The sequence below is a fragment of the Bolinopsis microptera genome, chromosome 5 (genome assembly GCF_026151205.1).
Source record: "Bolinopsis microptera isolate Bmic1 chromosome 5, MBARI_Bmic_1.0, whole genome shotgun sequence".
NCBI lineage: Eukaryota > Metazoa > Ctenophora > Tentaculata > Lobata > Bolinopsidae > Bolinopsis > Bolinopsis microptera.
Window position 1 is genome coordinate 10,732,472 of NC_087076.1, and position 25,611 is coordinate 10,758,082.

The 25,611-nt window shown below is 38.6% G+C and overlaps 1 protein-coding gene across 1 annotated transcript in view; it reads right to left on the minus strand.

The window, feature by feature from the left end:
- Positions 1 to 17,189, minus strand: part of LOC134815438 (uncharacterized) — a 30,575-nt gene extending 13,386 nt beyond the window's left edge. Inside the window, exon 1 of the mRNA XM_063823973.1 lies at positions 17,148 to 17,189. Coding sequence (XP_063680043.1) covers positions 17,148 to 17,189 — 42 coding nt within the window. The remainder of the gene's footprint in view (positions 1 to 17,147) is intronic.
- Between the last annotated feature and the right edge of the window lie 8,422 nt (positions 17,190 to 25,611).

A 25,611-nucleotide genomic window follows, 5' to 3' on the forward strand; every position in this document is an offset into this window, starting at 1 on the left:
GATATCCAGTCCCCTTAACAGTAAACTGCTAATCAACCTCCTCACTGAGAGCGGAATTATTATCTTTGTTCATGATTCCACGTGTCCAGTGAATTGTGTCAGTAAGATAATTGAGCTTGGCATAATGACGAGGTAGCCAATCCCAGCCAATATCATGTTCTGTCGCCAGAAACTGAGTCATAATTAGTGATAATTACATAATTACACCAGGAGATCACCCTAATGAACGAGAATGGTATCCCGACTTAATTTACATAATTGGACTGGGGGATATGGGCGGGTCAGGATTTTATGCAAATATGTCGTTTAACAAGGTCTTGTCAAGTGCTGGGCAATAGTTTACTGACCCTTTCAAAACTTAAACTTTGTCCAAACAACCCTCAGAACTCTTCAGTGTTTGGCGACAGTCGGACGTCAAGTTCAATAGTATCAACGACTAAATAATGAACAATAATTAGTAACTATTGTTACTTTAATTTGAGCTGGGTCTGTAACGCATCAGTTGCTGTTATGGCCTGATTAAGGAACCCGAGCCAATAAATATTCAGATGAAGGAAGACTTTGTGACTGTTGCTGAAACCCCTAGTGCATCCACTAGTACGTAGTCAGAGAGCGTGTCTTACATAAGTTTCCTATTTTACTCTTGACATCATTCATCTTGCCATCATACCACAGATGTAAATCCTGGCTTCCCACCTACATTACACAACAAGTATCCAGTCCGGTAACATGTACCCAAACATTGCCATATTAGTAGATTCAGGAATTTCCAGTTCGCAGTTTTGCTACCTTCGCTGTCTTCTCCCTATCTACGTTAGTACTGTACAGCACATGGTTGAAGCTGCAAAGTTGTAATAACCAGACAGGTCACACTTCATTGTGTAATAAGTTTCTTTTGACGCATGTTCAACAGTCTTCAACATAATTTATCGTAATTAATCAAATATTTATTTTCTATAAACTTGAGTACTTGGTAACAAGTAGCCACGCTTGCTGACAGATTCAGTACTTTATTCAGACTGTTAGATATCTCGCACTCAATTTCCGATTAAGACAACATTTTACAACCTAGCAAAATTTGATACCTACTTAAACTGTATTCCGGAGTGTAGGAACTATTTATAAGTTATGGGCATTGTTCTCTTGATTGCGTGTAGCTATCCATCAATCATCTCAAGTTACCTGAACTAATTTTATATTTCTTTTTAAAGTGTGGTGAAATTTTTGTATGGATACCTTTCACTATCAGCTGTTTGACCTTATTTTTTCCCTAGCAAAAAATCAATTTATTTTTCACATCTTTTTTTTATTTTTTTTGACACAGTAATTTATGACACTCATGGTCAGCTATAATTTTAATCATTGAATCAGTATTTTTTATTATTAACTTATTTCATATTTGTGTCTCTGCTTTAGCATCACTTGACATATTAAAGTTCAGGCCATGACCTTATAGTCAGCAATTGCCATTGCTATATTTGTGTAATTGTTTGTATATTCTTTTCTTCTGTAAAAAAAATAAAGTTAAAATGAATCTAATTTTCATACTTTCCACTAACTATTTAAGTTGTTTAAGCGTTTTTTTTAGCAACTTGAGGATTACACCAAGATATTCATTGTGCTTCTCTTTAATTAGTAGGCATAATTGTAATCATCAATCTTCTCCTATTGTATATATTTCATCGAATACATACAAAAATAATATCATTTATACAGATTCCGTTTAATATAGTTTTTTTAAAAGCCTCTCAACTATTTTAAACTTAACACATGTCCCCAAATTTTGACATCCGAGGGAAGTTTGTTCCAATTATTAAATATTTTTTTGGGGTTTTTCTCACCCTCTCTAGCAGAAAAGAACTGTGGACTTCTTTCATTTTACTGCTACTTTTACTTTATTGGGATGTTATCGCCTAAAATTTCTTTGATGTAGCGCGCACACGCTTTCTTCGCGTGGCATAGTGCTACGATGTAGCGCGCGCCGGGGCAGGTTCATCATTAACTATGGTCAACTTTTACTGCATCTTTACTGTTTAATACCACATTAAGGACCAATCTTCTCTACTGATACCTAACAAGCTCCGTAATTTGGCATACACTTATCATTTTAAAGATTCAATGAGTGGTCCCCAGTATTCGCTGCTTGCCAGCGTTATTAAATTAAGGGATGTCCACTCGACAACTGTATATGGAAGAGTACCCATCTCGTCAATCAGACAAAAGATGGCAAAGAAAAAGTATTGGCAAATTTATTTAAGACTTATTGTGTTTGTGTCTCGATAGAGTTTAGTGAATTAATCAACCTGTGTGCTAATTTATATCAAATCTAATCAAAATTGTCATTTGATATTGTTCGTTGCATGCCACTTTTCGCGCGTGTTATTGGGATAACGAAAAACATGTATCAACTTGCTAATGTGTTTGTATGAACCGCCGCGCCACGGAGTGGCGCGGCTCCCCTGTATGTCTGGGCTATAGTGATAACGACGTCGTGGGGGTCACAACTTGATACAACACACTTACATAGAAAAAATAACTATTTCTTCTGTCTTCATAATATCAAATTTAAAGGTAATAATTTATCAAATATAATCTTGAATATTAAAACAAAATTTTAAAAATGTAATTTTTATTCATACTATACTGCCAGTGTGAGTATAGATTCCATAAAACGTTTCTTGTTCGTACATGATACAGGTGAAACCACTGATATTATTGTGTTTTCCTATTCTGATATAACTGGTACCTTCAATTCTTGTTAAAATTCTTTCGAAAAATTCAAAAATTGAAGTCATTTACAAATAAATTTATATTAGAAATAATGTTCTTTTTATAACTTTCCAATCAATTTAAAGACTCTAAGCTGTCAAGCAGTTCTTCACCTCCGAAGGGTGTTTGTTCATATGAGGAACAACACGCTCTGGAAGATAAGCTCACAACTGAAAGATTCTCTACCATTATCACACTTTTACTTACATCTATCTGGATGAAACAGGATTAAGACCTCGATCTGCTTTACTACTTTACATTTACTATCATATGCGCTAGGGCGTATACGTAAGGCCTGGACCCTGCAGGCAGGGGGGCGCCGTCTTAGGGGGCGCAAATCGTCGTTTGAATGTGGGACTATTTCGTAACTTAAATAAAGTACTAGCAAAACTGCGCGATTTGACTCTAGATACACACCTTTTTTTTTTTTAGAGATTTTACGGCGTATTCCTCTAAATCGCCTAATTTGTTCAATTTTAGGGAGGGGCAACAAAAAAGGAGAGGGGGGCCAACAGGGGGGGGGGGGGCGCCTTTTCGCAGGGAGGGGGGGCCATCAGGCACGTTACGCCACTGTGCCAATGTTTACTATTTTTCTGCACACTTACCACTGTGGTGTACTTTGGTTCAGCATTGTTAAAGATTGACCTTGCACTTTGCCCGGTTCATGTTTTTTCGAGAAATAAGCGGAACACTTCTATTTTGAGTTAAATTTAGATGGACTATCATCCGTCAAGTACTTCTCCAACTACATAATGTGATTTGATGAATGAATTTAATTTATATTATTTACATTGTTCCATCCTATAATTTACATTTTTTCCATCCTAAATGTCTTGGCAAGTCTGCACTCCTGTGGGACAGTGAACGGAGGGTTTGTCAGATATGTAGGGATAATTGTAGTGAACCAGCAGCTCCTTTGATGATCCTGACGAGGAAAATGATTTCGTTATAAACAGTCCAGTGTGCAGGAGTGTTGTGGGGGATTAGGATAAGGCATTTGGTTGTGATGGAGTGAAAGATTGGTTCCATGCAACCTTGTTTGTTTTATCAGTGAAACGAGTACGTGAGATGGATAATGTAGAGATTATGGTTTTGTTGATACTTGGCAAGCAGTGAAGGGCAAACAAAATTTAATTGGGGCTCAATGGTTGGTGAAGTGTTGATGTGAGAAAGTCCAAGCTGTTTATCAAGAGATGGTGACATGGAGAAAGAATCTTTTCTAGTTACCAGAGGTTAATCAGGTAGCGACATTAATTAAGAACTGACTGGCTCATCCTCTTATTTGCATGTGACATGCTACAGTGGGAAAGGCTATCGTTCGCACTGGTTATTTTCTAGCCAATCATGTTGCAAAACCGTCTAGCTAAGTCAAATGCAAGAGACCATGTAAATACTCACCAAGCGTTTGGTTAAATGGAAAATTGGAGAAACTGGACGATCCTAAATCTATGAAACGAAAAGTTTTCAATGAAACGAAAAGTTTTATTTTACATTACCTTTAATCATAAAATAAAAATAGTGGATTTAACCACGAATTAGTTAGCTAGAAGTAAAACTTGAGGAAATATTTTTTGGTGATTGTATTATCAAATTATTTAAAAAACTTTATTTGGTTGTTAGTATTTTTTACTATGGTAAGTGTTCGAATTTTAGTGAGGACAAGGTCTGTTTCTCTATTATATTAGAAAATTTCGACTTTACAGTAGGGCATATGCTGAGGTGCAGGTTTGAGGGACCAAAACGCATTGGCGGCTTACATTGGGCCAGCTTTTACATACCACTTTCAGACATGGCAAGGATGTCATTTATGCTTATTCGTCGAAAACTGACCATACTGCACTTCTTATATTCTATAAAATCTCTTTCTAAAATAGGTATATGATGGAGTGCAGGAAGTATCAGAAAGCATGGTGCAGCAACAAAAATTCAGCGAGGAATCCAGGAAGAAGAGTTTCTGCCGACTAATGCTTCTTGGGAAAAAAATTAAGGTGTAAACAAGCCTCCAAATTTGTTTGACTGTTCCAATGACACTTAGGAGTTCACAGCCTATCAGCAAACATTAATACAGGTCCTTGGGGAGTAACACCCTCCTGATGTTATAGAGATCCAGTTCGTTCTGCACCCTAACATACTCTCCACCTCAGGACAGTGATTATTTGGAGTTGACGCAGAGGTCCGTCCTAGAGGGCTTGCTTTAATATTTGGATGGACTCGGCGGCCAACACTAACGGACCTCAGATAGATTTGTGGATGCATATCATCTGCAGCATATCATTTGGCAAGCATCAGTCACATTGCTGAGTCAATAGCAATTGTTGCAATGGCCTTTGTAGAGAAGATATCCATCATAGCTGTCTGAAAGAGTTTCATGTGCAGTTTAACTCCTCTTGATTTAAGGAAAGGATAAGAACGGAGAAAACATGGCCGTAAAGACCAAATTGGACTCGGCGTGAATTGCGACAGAATCATTGGAAAAGCAGTTAGAGCATGTCTTTCAATACTGATATTACTTATTGCTGCTGGCCCACTGCAGGAACCTGGCAGGGCTCAAATCAGGAATAGAGGCTTCATTCATGCAATGTGACAGATCTGGGAGACGGTGACACTGAAGCAATACTACAGGATGACGCTTGATAATGCGTTCAATCGTCTTAATAGAGAAGCAGCCCTTCACAATGTTCATGAGATCTGTCCTCCGCTCTATCAGTATCTAAGAACCATACCAAAAAGTCCAGCAGACCTGATCATTAATCTACCGAGACCATACCAAAATTTAGTCTGAGGAAGGTTAAAACTCTGGGAGATGTTTGCAGCAAAGGCATTTCTATGGTTAGGATCAAGCCTCTAGGAGATGGGGTCTAGCCACAGCATACAAGCCCAGTGTTTGACAAATCATCTTGTATGCAGACGACTGTAGTGTGGTGGAAAGATTGAAGTTATTTATTATATGGTGGGTACGCTGTTGGAGCAAGGGACCAAACGTATGGATATTACCAAAAGCCTGTAAGACGTCCTGATTGTGAAGAATAGCGAGGACCTAGATCTGCGCAGAAAGTTTTCTTCAGGCCACTGGTATTAATTTGAGTCTGAAGGAGAACGCCATTTGGGGTTTGGCAGCAATTGGCATCGAAGCTTTATAAGTACAATATGTCTCAGATTAATCCATAAATGGTGTTCAGGACATAAAGCTAGTTGTCATTCAATTGCTGTTGAGGAGCCAAGCTGCTTTGACAGCATATACTATAGGGAAATTTTGTCACCGGTGGAAGTTCATTCAGAGGACCCATCCCGAGGGATAAGTCACTTGTTTCAACCATTGGGGATTGCTAAGAACTGATTTTTTTCAGCATTATTGGGTAAGAACGTATCCGACTAGGACGATCCATTTTTGCATTGCCAGTAGAAATGGTGGTCCTATGGTATCTCCAACCAGTTGAAAACTGGAATTGAGAATTACAGCTCAGTCACCATCACAAAAGACCTCACCAGACCACTGATTATAAACCAGCAAAACTCCCTTGAAACATTACAAACATGTCAATTCAAAAATGACACTATTAAAAAAGTCTCAAGGCAATCAAGGAGAAAACACTTATTTTCGGTTAGCTAATCAAGTGAGGACAGTGTAGAGATACCAACCTAAAGAGATCTCTCCAGTTCATCAAAGAGAAAGGTTCCAGGATGTTGCTTACTTGCACTTCCATTGAGGAGATTGGCTTCTCCATGAACAAGATTGAGTTCGTGATGCTCTGTTACTTGCGTTATGGTTGGGAGATCTAACCACCCCATTTCATGTGCTTGTGGAGAGAGAAATAATGTGAATCACACACTTATATGCATAGAAAGGTGGCTATGTTTCTATGAGTCTCAACAACATCCGCGATATAAAATGGCAGAGCTGCTGCGTGAAGTATGCAGAGATGTGAGACGGATCCAGCATTGATTCCCTTGTTATGAAGAAATTGTTGGTACCATTGCTGATTAGTGTGACACCTGATGTATCCTCACGAGTTCTCTGGAGAACATTTGAAACGAACTTTCTTTGATGTCTGTGTTACCCACCAACTCACCACATATGACAAAATGTTTGGAACAGATTCTATAATGCTAATGAAATGAGGAAAATGAAAAAATGTACAACACCAGAATATAGTCGGAAAAGCCCTTTACCCCCTTTATTATTACTCAACTAATGGCGGGATGGGGTCACATGCCCAAAGATACCACAAGAGACTCTACTGAAAAACTATCTGAAGAGAGGAGATGAATATGAGGCTATTATGTGTTACATGGCGCACCAGGGTTTAGATTCTCAATTCTCAGGAGGCACCCTGATAGCGGTCAGGAGTGTGGAGAGGGGTACGGCAAGCGTATACATTGCCAGTCAGTGTAACTTCGTTTAACTTGATACTGCCACCATGGACTCTGAATGTTTCTAGACACTATCTTTTGATATTGAGAGATTGGTATTCAGATCACGTGTACACCGTTCCTTTTTTTAATTTTTTATGACACAGGAAGTAATTTATTGACCACCTCAGTCAGCTATACATTTTAATCATTGAATCAGTATTTTATCTATTAATTATTACATATTTGTGCTTGCTTTAGATAACTTGACTATTATAGTTCAGGCCATGACCTTATCGTCAGCCAATTGGCCTTGCTATATTCTATGTGGTATATTGTTTGAATTTCCTTTTTTCTGTAAAAAAAAAATAAAGTTAAAATAATCTAATTTACATTCTTTCCACTACTATATGAAGTTGATAAAGCGTTTTTAGACAAAATGAGGATTCACACATGATTTTCATTGTTGTTTCTTTATTAGTTGCATTAATTTAAGCCATCAATCTTTCCTATTATATATATTTCTTCCGAAACATACCAAAAATAACTATCATTTATAAAGATCGTTTAAATAGTTTTTTTAAAAAGCCTCTAAATTCTTATTTTAAAACTTAACAGTCCCACAATTTTTGACATCCGAGGGAAGTTGTTCCTATCTAATATGGGTATCACCCTCTCCAGAGAAAAGTACTGTGGACTTTCTTCATTTTACTGCTACTTTTACTTTTTTTCGACGGATGTTACTCGCCTCTAAATTCTTTGAAGTAGCGCGAACCGCTTTCTTCTCGTGCAAGTGCTACGAAGTAGAGCGCGACGCGGCCAGATCATCATTAACAATGGTCAAACTTTTACTGCATTATATGTTTATACCACATTAAGACCAGATCTTCTCATTACTGAACTACAAGTCCGTAATTGGCAAACCACTTATCATTTTAAAATGATTCAATGAGGTCCCCACGTATTTCACTGCTTGCCAGCGTTATTAAATTTATGGTTGTCCACTCGAAACTGTATATGGTAGAGTACCTTTGTCAATCAGCAAAAGTATGGGCAAAGACAAAGTATTGGGCAGATTTATTTACGACTTATTAGTTTTGTGTCACGATAGAGTTTTGTGAATTAATCAACCTGGTGCATAATTTATATCAATCTAATCAAAACTTGTCATTTGACATAGTACGGTGCATTGCCACTTTTCGCGCGTGATATTGGGATACGAAACATGTATCAACTTGTCATGTGTTGTATGACCGCGGCAACGTTTAGTGCGCGGCTCCCTGTATCGTCAGGGCTATAGTGATTACGAGTCGTGGGGGTCACAACTTGGATACAAACACTACATAGAAAATTAACTATTTCTTCTGTCTTCATCATATCAAATTTAAGGTAATAATTTATCAATATTAATCATGATATAAAAACAAAACATTTAAAAATGTAATTTATTCATACTATACTTCACAGTGAAGTAAAGATTCATAAAACGTTCTTGATACGTTTACATGATAAGGATGAAACACAGATAATAATTGTGTTTTCCTTATTTTGATATAAACTGGTACCTTCAATTATTGTTAAAAAACTTCTTTCAGAAACATTCCAAAAATTGAAGTCATTTACAATACATTTAGATTAGAAATCATGTTCTTTTAAAACTTTCCAACAATTTTAAGACTCAAAAACTGTCAAAGCAGGTTTTTCACTCCGCAAGGGAGTGTGTTCCAATATGGAACAAACCGCTCTGTGAAGAAAGAACTCTGTAAGATTCTTGCTACCTTTATCACACTTTTACGACATTCTTTTGGATGGAAACCCGATTAAGACCTGATCTGCTTTACTACTTTTCATTTACTATTGCAAAAAAAATAATGCAGATGGGGTAACGAAGGGCCCTGCTTGACCCTGCTGTGCAGGGCGGCGCCCCGTCTTAGGGGGCGCCATTCGTCGTTTTTGAATGTGGGACAATTTCGAAAAACTTAAATAAAGTACCTAGCAAAAACTGCGGTTTTTTTTGTCTTTCTAGATAACCACTTTTTTTAGCTGATTTACCGGCGTATACTCTTTAAATCGCCTAATTTGTTCATTTTTAGGGAGGGGCAACCAAGGAGGTGGGGGGCCAACAGGGGGGGGGGGCGCCTTTTCGGCAGGGGGGCGCCCCAACAGGCAACGTTTTACGCTCTGTGCTAATGTACTATTTTTATGCCACTTACACTGTGGTGTAATTTGGTCGCATTGTTAAAAAGGATTGACTTGCACTTTGCACAGGGTCATGTATTTCGAGAAAAAAAGCGGCACACTCTATTTTGAGTATATTTAGTTGACTATCATCCGTTAAGTTACTTCTCCCAAACTACATAATGTGATTTGACTTGAATGAATTAATTATAATTTATTTACATTTTTCCATCTAATAAATTTACATTTTTCCATCACTAAATGTTTGGGCAAGTCCTGGCACAGTGGACAGTTGAACGGCTGGGTTTGTCAGATATGTAGGGATAATGTAGAGTACCAGCAGATCATTGATGCTCCTGACGAGGAAAAATGATATCTGTTATACCTGTCCCGTTGTGTAGGAGTGTTAGTGGGGGATTCGGATAAGGCATTGGGTTGTGATGCAGTGTAAAAGAATGGTTCCATGCACCTTGTTTCTGTTTATCAGTGAAACGAGTACGCTGAGAGGATAATGAAGAGATATGGTTTTGTGTTAATGTCAAGCAGTGAATGCAACAAAATTTATTGGGGATCAATGGTTGGTGAGAGGTTTGATAGCTGAGAAAGTCAAGCTGTTTATCAAGAGATGGTGACTTGGAGAATGAATCTTTTCCTAGTTTCCCAGAGGTTTAAATCAGTAGCGACTTAATTAAAGAAACTGACTCGGCTCTTCACTCTTATTTGCAGATTCTACCAAGTGAAAGGCTATGTTCGCTTGGTTCATATCTCTTGCCATCATGGTTGCAAAAACGTAAAGCAAGTCAAAAGCAAGAGACCATGTAACTTTTCATCACCAATGCGTTTGGTTAAATGAAAAATGGGAGAACTTGACGTTCTAACAATGAAACGAAAAGTTTTCATTGAAACTAAATGTTTTTTTTTAAATTCCTTTAATCATAAATAAAATAAGAGATTTAACCACGGAACATTAGTTAGCTAGATGTAAATTGAGGAATTATTTTGTGATTGTATATAATTATTAAAAAACTTTATTTGGTTGTTAGTATTTTTTACTATTGGTAAGTGGTATGAATTTAGTGAGACAAGGTCTGTTTCTTATTATCTTAGAAAAATTTCTACTTTACGTAGGCATGATTGTGCGAGGGTATGAGGGGACCAAAACGTTGGGGCTTACATTGCACATTTTCAAAACTCTTCAAGACATGGCAGTGATGTCATTTATGACTTAATTCGTCTGAAACTGACCCTACTGCAACTTCTAACATTCTATTAAAAATCTCTCTTAAAATTGGTATATGATGGAGTGCAGAGTATTCCAGAAAGCAATTGGTGCAGCAACAAAAATCGCGAGGAATCTGGAGAAGAGTTTCTGCCGACTAATGCTTCTTGGAAAGTGTAAAAAAGCACCTAATTGTTGACAGTTCCAATGACACCTTAGGAGTTCACAGCCCTAACAGCAAACTTAAAGGTCCTTGGAAGAACACCCTCCTGCTGTTAAGCCAGATTCCAGTTGTTCTGCACCCTCTCTGTACTCCTCCACCTCAGCGAAGTGATATTGAGAGGATTGTCGCACGAGACGTCATAGAGGGCTTGTTTTTATATTTTGGTTGGATCAGGCGGCCCCCAACACTAACGGACTCAGATTTGTGGAAGCATATCTTCTGCAGCAAATCATTTGGCAAAGCATCAGTGACACTTGCTGTGTCTATAGCAATTGTTGCAAGGCGCCTATGTAGAGATGATTTCCATCATAGCTGTCTGAAAGAGGTTCACTGCATGCAGATTAATCCCTCTTGATAAAGGCCGGATATAAGAACGGGAAATCCTGGCGTAATGACAATGGGAAATCGGGCGAGAATATTGCGCAGGACATCATGGAAAAGCGTTATATTGTCTTTCAAAACTGATATTACTATCTTGCTGCTGGCCCACTGCAGACCTGTGCAGGGCTCAAATCTGGAATAGAGGCTTCCATTCTTGCAATGAGGGATCAGATCTGGGAAGACGTGACACGAAGCAATAATTACAGGTTGACGCTGATATGCGTTCAATCGTCTTAATAGGGAAGCAGCCCTTCACAATGTTATTGATATCGTCCTACGCTCGTTCAGTATCTAAAGAAAATCCAATACCAAAAGACAGAGACCTGATCATTAATTACTACGAGGGACACTACCAACTTAGTATGAGGAAGGTTAAACTCAGGGGAGATGTAGCAGCAATTGCATTGCTATTGCGTTAGGATCAAGCCTCTAGTAGATGACCTAGCCACAGCCTCAAGCCAGTGTTTGCAAACAATCTTGTCGGCAGACGACAGTAGTGTGTGGAAAGATTGAGGTATTAATATATGGTGGGTTACGCTGAATGGAGCAAGGACCAAAGTATGGATATACCAAATGCCAGTAAGACCGTCCTGATTGTGAAGAATAGCGAGGACTAGACTTGCGCAGAAGTATTCTCAGGCACTGGTATTAAATTGAGTTGAAGGAGAACGCATTTGGGTGCTGCAAATTGGCAGCGAAGCTTTTAAGTACCAAATATGTATCAGATAAAGTCCATAAATGTGTCAGGACATCAAGCTGTTGTCTTCAATTGCCTGTTGAGGAGAACAGTGCTTATGACTGCATATACTAAGGGAATTTGTACCGGTGGACGTTCATTCAGAGGGACCATCCCGGTATAAAGTCACTTGCTTTCAAACAATGGAGGATTGCATCAGTAACAGATTTTATTCCAGCAATCTTGGGTAAGAAAACGTATCAGACTGGGGGACCGCCTCCATTTTTGCATTGCCAGTCAGGACATGGTGGTCCTAGGTTTCTCAACCCAGTTGGAAACTGCAATAGAGAATGCCGCCTCAGTCACATCACAAATGACCTCACAGACCTGATTATCAACAGACATAACACCTTGAACATTTACAACATGTCAATTCAAAATGACACTATAAAAAAGTTCAAGCAATCAAGGAGAAACACTTATTTCGGTTAGCTATTCAATTAGAGGACAGTGTATAGAGATCCAACCCTAAAGAGATCTCTCCGGTTCATCAAAAGAGAAAGGTTCAGGTTGTTGGATTACTGCATTCATTGAAGAGATTTGGCTAATCCTGAACATGATTGAGGTTCCGTGCTGATGCTCTGTACTTGCGTTATGTTGGGAGATCACTAACACCCATTTCACTGGTGCTTGTGGAGAGAGAAATAAGGTGAATCTCACACTTTTATGCAAGAAAGGTGGCTATGTTTCTATGAGACACAACAACATCCGCTGGATCTAAATGAGAGCTGCAGCGTGAGGTATGCAGAGATGTAGTGACTGAGCCAGCATTGATACCCCTTGATAATGTAGAAATAGTTGGTTACCAATGCTGATAGAGCTGCACCTGATGTATCCCTACGAAGGTCTCTGGAGCACATTTGAACGACATCTTTGATGTCTGTGTTACCCTACCCCAATCCACCCACATATGACAATAGATATGGGAACTGATATTATAAAGCTCTTGAAACTGTGGACAAATGAAAAAGTACAACAACAGAATCATCCAGGTGGAAAAAGGCACCTTTCCCCACTCTATTACTCAACAAATGGCGGATGGGGGTCCACAAGCCACAAGATACACAAGAGACTCATGAAAACTATCAGAAGAGAGGAGGAAGACTATGCGGCTAATTATGTGTTCATGCGCACGTTTAGATTTCAATTCTCAGGAGCACCCTGATAGCGGTTTCAGGGGTGAGAGAGGGTGACGGGCAAGCGTATACCATTGCCAGTTCAAGTGTAACTTCGTTTAACTTGATTACCTGCACCTGGAACTCTGAATGTTTCTAGGACACTTCTTTTTATATTGTGATTTTGGTTTCATCAGATCTCGTGTTACACCGTTCCTTTTTTTATTTTTTATGGACACAGTAATTTATTGGACACTCATGTCAGCATAATTTTAATCATGAATCAGTATTTTTATCTATTTATCTTTTTAATATTTGTGCTCTGCTTTAGCATCATTGATATTAAAAGTTCAGCCATGACCTTATGTCAGCCAATGGCCATTGCTATATTATGTTGTATATTGTTGGAATATTCTTTTTCTTCTGTAAAAAAATATAATGTTAAAATGAATATAATTTACATACTTTCCACTACATATATAAGTTGTTAAGCGTTTTTTAGCAACATGTGGATTACACACAAGATATTTCATTGTGCTTCTCTTTATTAGTAGCATAAATTTAATCATCAATTCTTCCTATTATATATATTTCTCCGATAACATTCCAAAATAACTATCATTTATACAGATCCGTTTAAAATAGTTTTTTTAAAAAAAAGCCTCTTTATCTTATTTTAAAAACTTAACACATCAGGTACCACAATTTTTGAATCCGAGGGAAGTTCTGTTCCACTTGATATATGGTTCTCACCTCTCCATGACGATAATGGAACTGTGGACTTTCTTTCATTTTACTGCTACTTTTTACTTTTATGTGAGGATGTACTCGCCTATATTTCTTTGAAGGAGCGGCGCACCGGCTATCTTCTCGATGGCATGTGCTACGATGTTGCGCGCGCCGGGTCCTGATCTTCTTTAACAATGGTCAAACTTTTACTGCATCTACTGTTTAATACCAACATTAGTCCTGATCTTCTCATACTGATCTAACAAGCTCCGTAATTGGCCCAAACCACTTATCATTTTAAATGATTCAATGTGGTCCTCCACGGATTCGTGCTCTGCCAGCGTTATTTAAATTAAGGATGTCAATCCGACAAACTGTACTATGGAGAGTAACTTCTCGTCAATCAGACAATATTGGGGGCAAAGACAAAAAGATAATTGGCAAGATTTATTACGACTTATTAGTTTTGTGTTCACGATAGAGTTTTAAGTGAAATATCAACACCTGGTGCTGATAATTGAGATCAAATCTAATCAAAAATTGTATTTGACATAGTACGTGCATGCACACTTTTCGCGAGTGATATTGGGTTACGAAAACATGGATTTCTTGTCTTGTGTTTGTATGACCCGCAGCGCACGAAGTGCGCGGCTCACGTATCGTCCGGGCTATAGTGAAACGACGTCGTGGGGGTCACAACTTGATACAACACACTACATGAAATAATAAACTATTTCTTCTTGTCTTCATTCTATATCATATTGTAAGTAATATTTATCAATATTAATCATGATAAAAACAAACATTTAAAAATGTACTTTATTAATACAATACTTACCTAGTTGAAGTAAAGATTCATTAAAACGTTTCTTGCTACGTTCATGTATGAATGAAACCACAGATAATAAATTGTGTTTTTCCTTATTACTGATATAACTGGTACCTTCAAATTCTTGTTAAAATTCTTTCGAAACTTTCCAAAAATTGAAGTAATTTACAATACATTTATATTAGAAATCATGTTTTTTTAAAACTTTCAAATCCATTTATTAGACTCAAAAACTGTCAAGCAGTTCTTCACCTCGAAGGGGAGTTTTGTTCAATAAGGACAATACGCTCTGGAAGAGAAAGGATCATGAAGATTCTTTTCCTTTTCAACTCTTTACTACATCTATTGGATGAAATCCAAGATTATGACCTGATCTGCTTTACTACTTTACAGTTACTAGCAAATGCAGTGGCGTCGTAACGAAGGGCCTGCTGACCCTGCTGTTGCAGGTTGGGGCGCCAGTCTTAGGGGGCGCCAACATCGTCGTTTGAATGTGGGACAATTCGAAAACTTAACTAAAGTACTAGCAAAACTGCGCGTTTTTGCTCTTGATAAACATCTTTTTTTAGAGATTTACCGGCGTATCCTCTTAATTGCTAATTTGTTCATTTTTGGGAGGGCACCAAAAGGAGAGGGGGGGGCAAACGGGGGGGGGGGGCGCCTTTTCGGCAAGGGGGGCGCAACAGGCAACGTTACGCCCTGTGCAAATGTACTATTGTTCTTTTGCACTTACACTGTGGTGTACTTTGGTTCCGCTTGTAAAAGATTGACCTTGCACTTTTGCCCCGGGTCATGATATTTCGAGGAGAAAAAAGCGCACACTCGATTTTGAGTAAATTTAGAGGACTATCATCCCGTTCATGTACTCTCCAACTCCATAATGTGATTTGATGAAATGAATAATTTAAATTATTTACATTTTCCATCCTAAATTTACATTTTTCCATCCTAAGGTCTTGGCATAGTCTTGCACCAGTGGACACGTGAACGGTGGGGTTTGTCAGAAATGTAGGGTTAAGTAGAGAACTGCTGTCATTGATGCTCTGTCGAGGAAATTGATATCGTCTATAACGGTCCCGTGTGTAGGAGTTGTTGTGGGGATTCGGTTACAGGCATTGGGTTGTGATGGCAGGAAGAATGTTCCATGACCTTGTTTGTTTTTCAGTGGAAAACGAGTACGCTTTGAGAAGGATAATGAAAGGAGAATATGGTTTTGTGGATACTTGTCAAGCAGGAAAGCAAACAAAATTAATTGGGGACTCTAATGGGTGGTGATGAGTTGTTAGCTGAGAGAGTGCCAAGCTGTTTATCAAGAGATGGTGACTGGAGAAAGAATCTTTTCTTGTTCCAGAGGTAAATCAGGTAGCGACTTAATAAAAGAAAACTGTATCGGCTCATCCTTTTTTTGCAGTTGCTACCAAGTGGAAGGGCTATCGTTCGGCACTGTTCCATATCTACTTGCAATCATGTGCATAAACCGTCAGCAAGTCTAAGCAAGAGGGACCATGTAACATATCTCACCATGAGCATTTGGTTAAATGGAAATATGGAGAACTTGGACGATCTAATCTATGAACGAAAAGTTTTCAATGAACGAAAAAAGTTTTATTTTACATTCCTTTAATCTAATAAATTAAGAGCTTAATCCACGAATTAGTTAGCTAGAAGTAATCTTGAGGAAAATATTTTGGTGATTGTATAAATTATTTAAAAAACTTTTTTGGTTGTTGTATTTTACTATTGGTATGAGGTTGATTTTAGTGAGACAAGTTCAGTTTCTCTAATTATCTTAAGAAAAATTTCTACTTTCAGTAGGCAATGATGAGTGGCAGGAATGAGGGACCAAAACGCTTGGGGCTCAATGGCCAATTTTACAAAACCACTTCAGGGTCATGGCAGTGTGTCATTTATGTTAATTCGTTCTGAAACTGACCTGACTGCACTTCTAACAATTCTAGATAATTCTCTTCTAGATAGGTATAATGATGGGAGTGAGGAGTATTCAGAAAGCATTGGTTGCAGCAACAAAAATATCAGCGGGAATCCAGGAAGATGAGTTTTATGCCGACTAATGCTTCTTGGGGAAAGTTAAACAAGCACCAAATTTGTTGGACTGTTCCAATGGACACCTTTGGTGTTTCCAGCTTTCAGCATACATTAAACAGGTCCTTGGAGAACACCCTCAGCAGTTAAAGCAGATCAGTTTGTTCTGCACCTCACAGTATCCTCCACTCAGGAGTGGATATTTGAGAGGATTGACGCAGAGACCGTCTCAGAGGCTTGTTTATATTTGCTATGGTCAGGCGGCCCATCACTAAACGGACTCAGAATTTGTGGAAGATATCTCTGCTGCAAATATTTGGCAAAGCATCGCTGTGACAATTGCTGAGTCAATAGCAAATTGATGGCAAGGCGCCTTTTGTAGAGATGATACCATCATTGCTGTCTGAATGAGTTCACTGAGCAGATTAATCCATACTTTATTAGGCCGGATAGAACGGAGAAACATGGCGTAAGACAATTGGATATCGGCGAGATATTGCGCCAGATTCATTGGAAAAGCAGTTATACTTGTCTTTCCAAAACTGATATACAATTGCTGCTGCCCATGCAGATACCTCGTGCATGGGCTCTAAATCAGAAATAGAGGTGCCATTCATAGCAATGAGACAGATCTGGGAAGACAGTGACACTGATGCAATACTACAGGTTGACGCTGTTTTGCGCATTCTATCGTCTTAATAGTGAAGCAGCCTGCACAATGTTCATTGAGTATCTGTCCCTCCGCTCTATCCAGTATCTAAAGAACCACTACAAAGCAGCTGACTGATCATTATTACTACCGAGGTTCCACTTACAACTTAAGGTCTGAGGACAGGTTCAAATCAGGTGTTGTAGCAGCGATGGAATTCATTTGCGTTAGGGATCAAGCATTAGTAGAGGACTAGCCCACGCCTCCAAGCCCAGTGTTTGCAATACATCTTGGTATGGCTGTCGACAGTAGTGCTGGTGGAAAGATTGAAGGTATTACATCTATTTGGTGGATACGCTGTTGGAGCAAGGACCAGTATGGATTATTACCAAAAGACAGTAGAAGTCCTGATTGGAAGAAATAGCGAGGACCTAGATCTTGCGCAGAGAAAGTATTCTCGGCACTGGTATTTAAATTGAGGTCTGTAGGAGACGCCTTTTGGGTGCAGCAATTGCAGCGAAGCTTTTTAAGAACAAATATGTCTCAGATAAAGTCCTTAATGGTGTCAGGACATCAAGCGTTGTCCATCCATTTGCTGTGGGAGCCCCAAGCTTGCTTTGTAATGCATTTCTAAGGGAGGAATTTGTCACCCGGTGGACGTTCATTCAGAGGACCATCCCGGGTATATATAGTCACTTGTTTCAAACCATTTGGACGATTGCATCAGAACAGATTTTATTCCAGCAATCTGGGGTTAGAATCGTATCTGACTTGGTCCCGTCTCCATATTTGCATTGCCAGTCGACATGGTGGCCTAGGTATCTCCAAACACAGTTGAAAACTGCATAGAGAATTCACAGCCTCAGTTCCACCCCCCCCCCACCCCCATCCCCCCCAAAAAGACCTCACAGACTGTTTATCGACAGAAAACACCCTTGAACATTACAACATGTCAATTCAAAATGACACTATAAAAAGTCTCAAGGCATTCAAGGAGAAGAAACACTTATTTACGGTTAGAAATAATGGAAGGACAGTGTAAGGATCCCAACCTAAAGAGATCTCTCAGTTCATCAAAAGAGAAAAGGTTCAGGATGTTGGCTTACTGCACTTCCATTGAAGTGATTTGGCTACTCCCTGAACAAGATGAGTTCCGTGAGGCTCTGTACTGTTCGTCGTTATGGTTGGGAGATCCCAACACACCCCATTTCACTGTGCTTGTGGAGAGAGAAAATAAGGAATCAACACTTATATGCAAGAAAGGTGGCTTATGTTTCTATGAGACACAACAACATCGCCGATCTAAATGCAGAGCTGCAGCGTGAAGTATGCAGAGTGTAGTGACTGAGCAGCATTGATACCCTTGTTAATAAAGAAATTGTTGTTACCAATGCTTGATAGAGCTGCACTGATGTATCCTTCGAGGTCTCTGGAGCACATTTGAAAGTACATTCTTTGATGTCTGTGTTACCCACCCCAACTCACCCACATTATGACAAAAATAGATATGGAAACAGATCTATAAAGCTCATGGATTGAGGAAAATGAAAAAGTACAACAACAGAATCATCCAGGTGGAGAAAAAAGGGCACCTTTTTACCCCACTTATATACTCAACAAATGGCGGATGGGGTTCCACAAGCCCACAAGATACACAAGAGACTCACTGATAAACTATCCCCTAGAGAGGAGAAGACTATGGGGACTATTTGTGTTCACTGGCACAAGGATATAGATTCTCAATTCCAGGAGCACATGATAGCGGTCAGCGGGTGAGAGAGGGAGCGGCAAGCGTATACATTGCAGTTCAGTTTATCTTCGTTCTAACTTGATACCTGCCTACATGGACTCTGAATGTTTTCGACACTATCCTTTTGATATTGATGATATTGTATGCTCAGTTACGTTGTACACCGTTCTTTTTTATTTTTTATGACTCAGTAATTTATGTACTCTCATGTAAGCTATAATTTTTTAATCATTGAATCAGTATTTTTATCTATTAACTTATTACATTTTTGTGCTCTGCTTTGAATCACTTGACTATTAAAGTTCAGGCCATGACCTTATAGAGCCAATTGGCCATTGCTATATTATGTGTATATCTGTTTTGAATATTCTTTTCTTCTGTAAAAAATAATAAAGTTAAATTGTATCTATTTACATTCTTTCCACTACTATATAAGTTGATTAAAGCGTTTTTTAGCAACATGAGGATTACACACAAGCTATCATTGTGCTTCTCTTTATTAGGTAGCATAGTTATCCATCCATCTTTCCTATTTTATAATTTCATCCAGAACACATACCAAAAATAACTATATTTTATACAGATTCCGTTTAAAATAGTTTTTTTAAAAAGCCTCTAATCTATTTTTAAACACTTAACACAGTCCACCAATTTAGACTTCCGAGGGGAAGTTTGTTCCAATTAAATATGGTATCACCCTCTTCCATGAGAAAAGAAATGTGGACTTTCTTCATTTTACTGCTACTTTTACTTTTATTTGACGGATGTTACTCGCATAATTTCTTTGATGTAGCGCGCCCGCTTTCTCTCGATGGCAAGTGCTACGAAGTAGCGCGCGCCGGCCAGAATACATCATTAACAATGTGTCAACTTTTACTGCATCTAATGTTTAAATACCTCATTTTGACACAGGATAATATTCTCATTCTGAAATAACATGCTCCGTAATTGGCCATAACCACTTATCATTTAAAAGAATTCAATGATGGTCCCCACGTATTCGCTGCTTGCAGCGTTATTAATTATGGATGTCCACTCGACAACTGTATATGAAGAGTAACCATCTGTTCAATCAGACAAAGATGGGCAAAGACAAAAGATTATTGGGCAAAGATTTATTTACGACTTATTAGTTTTGTGTCACGATAGAGTTTAGTGAATTAATCACTGGTGTAATTTATATCAAATCTAATCAAAACTTGTCATTTGACTTAGTACGTTGCATGCCACTTTTCGCGCGTGATATTGGGATACGAAACCATGTTATCAAACTTGTCATGTGTGTATGACCGCCGCGCACGATTAGTGCGCGGTCCCTGTACTCGTCAGGGCTTTAGTGTAATCGACGTCGTGGGGGTCACAACTTGATACAACACATACTAGAAAAATAACTATTTCTTCTGTCTTCTCTCATATCAATTTAAAGGTAATAATTTAATAAAATATTAATCATGAATAAAAACAACATTTAAAAAAATGTAATTTATTGCATACTATATTCAGGTTAAGTAAAGATTCATAAAACGTTTCTTGCTACGTACATGATAAGGATGAAACCACAGATAATAATTGTGTTTTTCCTTAATTAACTGATATAACTGTTACTTCCAATTCTTGATAAAATTTCTTGAAACATATCCAAAATTGAAGTCATTTACAATAAATTTATATTAGAAATCATGTTCTTTTAAAATTTCCAATCCAATTTTAAGACTCAAAATGTCAAGCAGTCTTCACCTCCGAAGGGAGTTTGTTCAATAAGGAACTACCCCTCTGGCTGGAAGAAAAGAACACTGAAGTTTCTTTACCTTTATCACACTTTTTACTAATCTTTTGGATGAAACAGATTAAGACATGATTTCATGTTTACTACTTTACATTTACTATGCAATGCATGGCGTAACGAAGGGCCTCGATGACCCTGCTGTGCAGGGGGGCGCGTCTTAGGTGGGCGCCTAATCGTAGTTTGTATCGGTGGGACAATTCCGAAAAAACTTACTAAAGTACTAGCAAACTGCGAGTTTTGCTCTAGATACAAACTTTTTTTAGAGATTTTACCGGCGTATCTCTTAAATCGCCTAATTTGTTCAATTTAGGGAGGGAGGCACCAAAAGGAGAGGGGGGCCAACTGGGGGGGGGGGGCGCCTTTTTCGGCAGGGGGGCGCAACAGGCAAACGTTAGCCACTGTGCAATTGTACTATTTTTCTGACCACATACACTGTGGTGTACTTTGGTTCCGCATTGTTAAAAGATTGACCTTTGCACTTTGCCCCGGTGGCATGATATTTCGAAGAAAAAAGCGGCACACTTCTATTTAGAGTAAATTTTAGATGACTATCTTCGCAAGTACTTCTCCAACCTACATATGTGATTGACTGAATGAATTAATTTAAATTATTACATATTTCCATTCCTAAATTTACTTTTTCATCTACATGTCTTGGCAAGTCTGCACCAAGTGGACAGTGAACGGTTGGTGGGTTGGTCAGTAATGTAGGATAATGTAGAGAACAGGCAGATCAGTGATGTCTGACGAGGAAAATGATATCTGTTATAACTGTCCGTGGTGTAGGAGGGTTGTGGGGGATTGGATAAGGCAATTGGGTTGTCGTTGGCGTGAAGAATGGTTAAATCTCCTTGTTGTTTATCAGTGGAAAACCGAAAGTACGCTGAGATGGATAATGAAGAGATATGGTTTTTGTGTGATACTTGTCAAGCAGTGAAAGAAAACAAAATTTTAATTGGGGCTCAATGGTGGTGAAGAGCTTGTTAGCTGAAGATAAGTCTTGCTGTTTATCAAGAGATGTTGACATGGAGGAAGATATGAAATCTTTTCTATTCCCAGAGGTAAATAGGTGCGACTTATTAAAGAATGGACTCGGCTCATCATCTTTTTTGCAGATGCTACCAAGTGGGATAGGCTATCGTTCGCACTGGTTCATATCTTCTTGCCATTCATGTTGCAAAAGGTTCGTCAAGCAAGTCAAAAGCAAAGAGTCTGTAACATATCTCACCAAGCGTTTGGTTAAATGAAAAATGGAGAACTTGACGATCTTATCAATGAAATCGAAAAGTTTTTCAATGAAACGAAAAGTTTTATTTTACATTTACTTTAATTCATAAATAAAAAAGAGCTTAACACGATTAGTTGCTAGAAGTAATCTTGAGGAAATATTTCTTAGTGTTGTTATTATAATTATTTAAAAAACTTTATCTTGGTTGTTTGTATTTTTACTATGGTAGCTGGTTGTATTTACGTGAGGACAAGGTCAGTTTTCTCTATTATCTTTAGAAAATTTATACTTACAGTAGGCAATGCTGGAGTGGCAGGAATGTGGGACAAACAACGCTTGCGGCCTTACAATGGCCCATTTACCAAACCACTTCAGACATGGCAGTGATGTCATTTATGCTTTATTCGTCTGAAAAATGACCCTACTGCCACTTCTAACATCTTAAAAATCTCTTCTAATATTGGTATATAATGATGAGTGCAGGAGTATCAGAAAGCATTGGTGCAGAAACAAAAAATACAGCGAGGAATCCAGGAAGAAGAGTTTCTGCCGACTAATGCTTCTTGGGAAAGTTAAAATGCATCAAATTGTTGACAGTTCAATGACACCTTAGGCGTTCACAGCTAACAGAAAACATTAAACAGTGTCCTTGGGGTGAATCACCCTCCTGCTGTTAAAGCAGATCCAGTTGTTTGCAACCCTCACAGTACTCTCCACTCAGGAAGTGATATTTGAGAGGATTGAAGCAGAGACGTCAAAGATGGCTTGTTTATTATTTGGATGATCAGGCGGCCCACACTAACGGACTCAGATCTGTGGAGCATATTTCTGCAGCAATCATTTGGCATAGGCATCAGATGACACATTGCTGAGTCAATAGCAATTGGTTGCAGGCGCCTGTGTAGAGAAGATTTCCATCTCATAGCTGGTATGAATGAGTTCATGCATGCTGATTAATCCTCTGATTAAGGCCATGGATAAGAACGGGAAACTGGCGTAAGACCATTGGAAATGGCGAGATATGCGCTGATTCTATTGGAAAAGCAGTTATAGTGTCTTTCAAAACTGATTACAATATGCTGCTGGCCCACTGCAGGACCTGTTGCAGGGCTCAATAAGGTATAGTGGTTTCCTTCATGTCAATGAGACAATCTGGGAAGACATGTGAACACTGAAGCATTACTACAGGTTGTCGCTAGTTATTGGTTCAATCGTCCTTATAATAGAGAAGGCAGCCCTTAACAATGTTCATGAGATCTGTCCTCCGCTCTATCAGTTTCTAAGCACCACTACCAAAAGCAGAGACCTGATCATTATACTACCGAAGGACACTACCAAATTAAGTCAGAGGAAGAGTTCAACTCAGGGAGATTGTTAGCTGCAATGGCATTCTTATGGTTTGGGTCATAGCCTCTAGTAGATGACCTTGCACAGCCTAGCCAGTGTTTGCAAACACTCTTGGTATCGCAGCGAAGTAGTGATGGTGGAAGATTGAATGTATTTAATATTTGGTGGGATACGTAGTTGGACGCAAGGACCAATGTATGGACTAGTACCCAAAGCACAGAGTAAGACCGTCCTGTTTTGTGAAGAATGGCGAGGACCCTAGATCTTGCGCAGAAAGTATTCTCAGCACTGGTGTAAATTGAGTTCCTGAAGGAGACCGCCATTTGGGTGCTGCAATTGGGCAGGAAGCTTTTAAGAAAACAAAATATGTCTCAGATAAAGTCCATAAAATGGTGTTGGACATCAACTGTTGTATTCAATTGCTGTTGAGGAGCCAAAGCTGCTTTGAACTGCATATACTAGGGAGAATTTTGTCCGGTGGCGTTCATTCAGTGGTACCATCCGGGTATAAGTCACTTGTTTCAAAAACCATTGGAGGGATTGCATCAGAACGATTTTTATTCCAGCAATCTTGGGAAGAACGTATCAGACTTGGACCGCTCCATTTTGCATTGCCCGTCAGGACATGGTGGCCTAGGTATCTCAATCCCAGTTGAACAACTGCAATAGAGAATTCACTGCCTCAGTCACCATCACAAAAGACCTCACAGAACATGATATTCAACAGAAAAACCCTTTGAACATTACAAATTGTCAATTCAAAATGACAACTATAAAAGTCTCAAGGCAATCAAGGGGAAAACACCTTATTTACGGTTAGCAAATCAATAGAGGACAGTGTAAGAGATCCCACCTAAAGAGATCTCTACAGTTCATCAAAGAGAAAGGTCAGGATTGTTGGCTTACTGCACTTCCATTGAAGAGATTAGGCTTTACTCCCTGACACAAGATTGAGGTTCCGTTGTTGCTCTGTACTTGCGTTATGGTTGGGAGATCCCTAACCCCCATTTTCACTGTCGCTTGTGGAGAGAGAGAATAATGTGAATCACACACTTATATGCAAGTAAGAAAGTGGCTATGTTTCTTTATGGACACAACAACTTCCGCGATCTAAATGCAGAGCTGCAGCGTGAAGTATGCAGAGTGTAGTGACTGAGCCGAGCATTGATACCCTTGGATAAGCGAAGAAATTGGTTGGTTCCAATGCTGATAGAGCTGCACCTTGATGTTTCTACGAGGTTTCCTGGAGCACATCTTGAACGTACATTCTTTGATGTCTGTGTTACCACCCCCAACTTAACCCCACATATGACAAAAAAGATATGGACAGATCTATAAAGCTCAATGAAATGAGGAAATGAAAAAGTACAACAACTGAATCATCCAGGTCGAAAAGGCACCTTTACCCCATTATATACTCAACAAATGGCGGATGGGGGTCCACAATCCAACAAGTTTCCACAAGAGACTCAATAAAAACTATTCCCAGAGAGAGGAGATGACTATTGCGGCTATTATGTGTTACTATGCGCACAGGATTTAGATTCTCAATTCTCAGGAGCACCCTGAAGCGGTCAGGGTGTGAGAGAGGGAGACGGCAAGCGTTATACATGGCAATGTCAGTGTATCTTCGTTTTATATCTGATCCTGCCACCATGGACTCTGAATGTTTTTCTAGACACGTTCCTTTGATATTGAGATATGGTATCTCAGATCCGTTGTACACCGTCCTTTTTTTATTTTTATGACACAGTAATTTATTGCACTCATGTCTGTATAATTTTAATCATTGAATCAGTATTTTTATCTATTAACTTATTCTTATTGTTGCTATGCTTTAGCATCACTTTTGACTATTAAGTTCAGGCCATGACCTTATAGTCAGGCCAATTGGCCATTTTGCTTATTTGTGTATATTGTTTGAATATTCTTTTCTTCTGTAAAAAAAATAAGTTAAAATGAATCTAATTTACATACTTTCACACTAATATATAAGTTGTAAAGCGTTTTTAGCAACATGAGGATTACACACAAAAAGATATGCATTGTGCTTCTCTTTATAGTAAGAATAATTTTAATCCATCATTCGTTCCTATTATTTTTATTTCATCCGAAACTTACAAAAAAATAACTATCATGTATACAGATCCTTTTTAAAATAGTTTTTTTAAAAAGCCTTCTAATTTATTTAAAACTTACACAGTCACAATTTTTGACTTCGAGGAAGTTTGTTCCACATTAAATATGGTCTCACCCTCTCCAAGAGATAGAACTGTTGG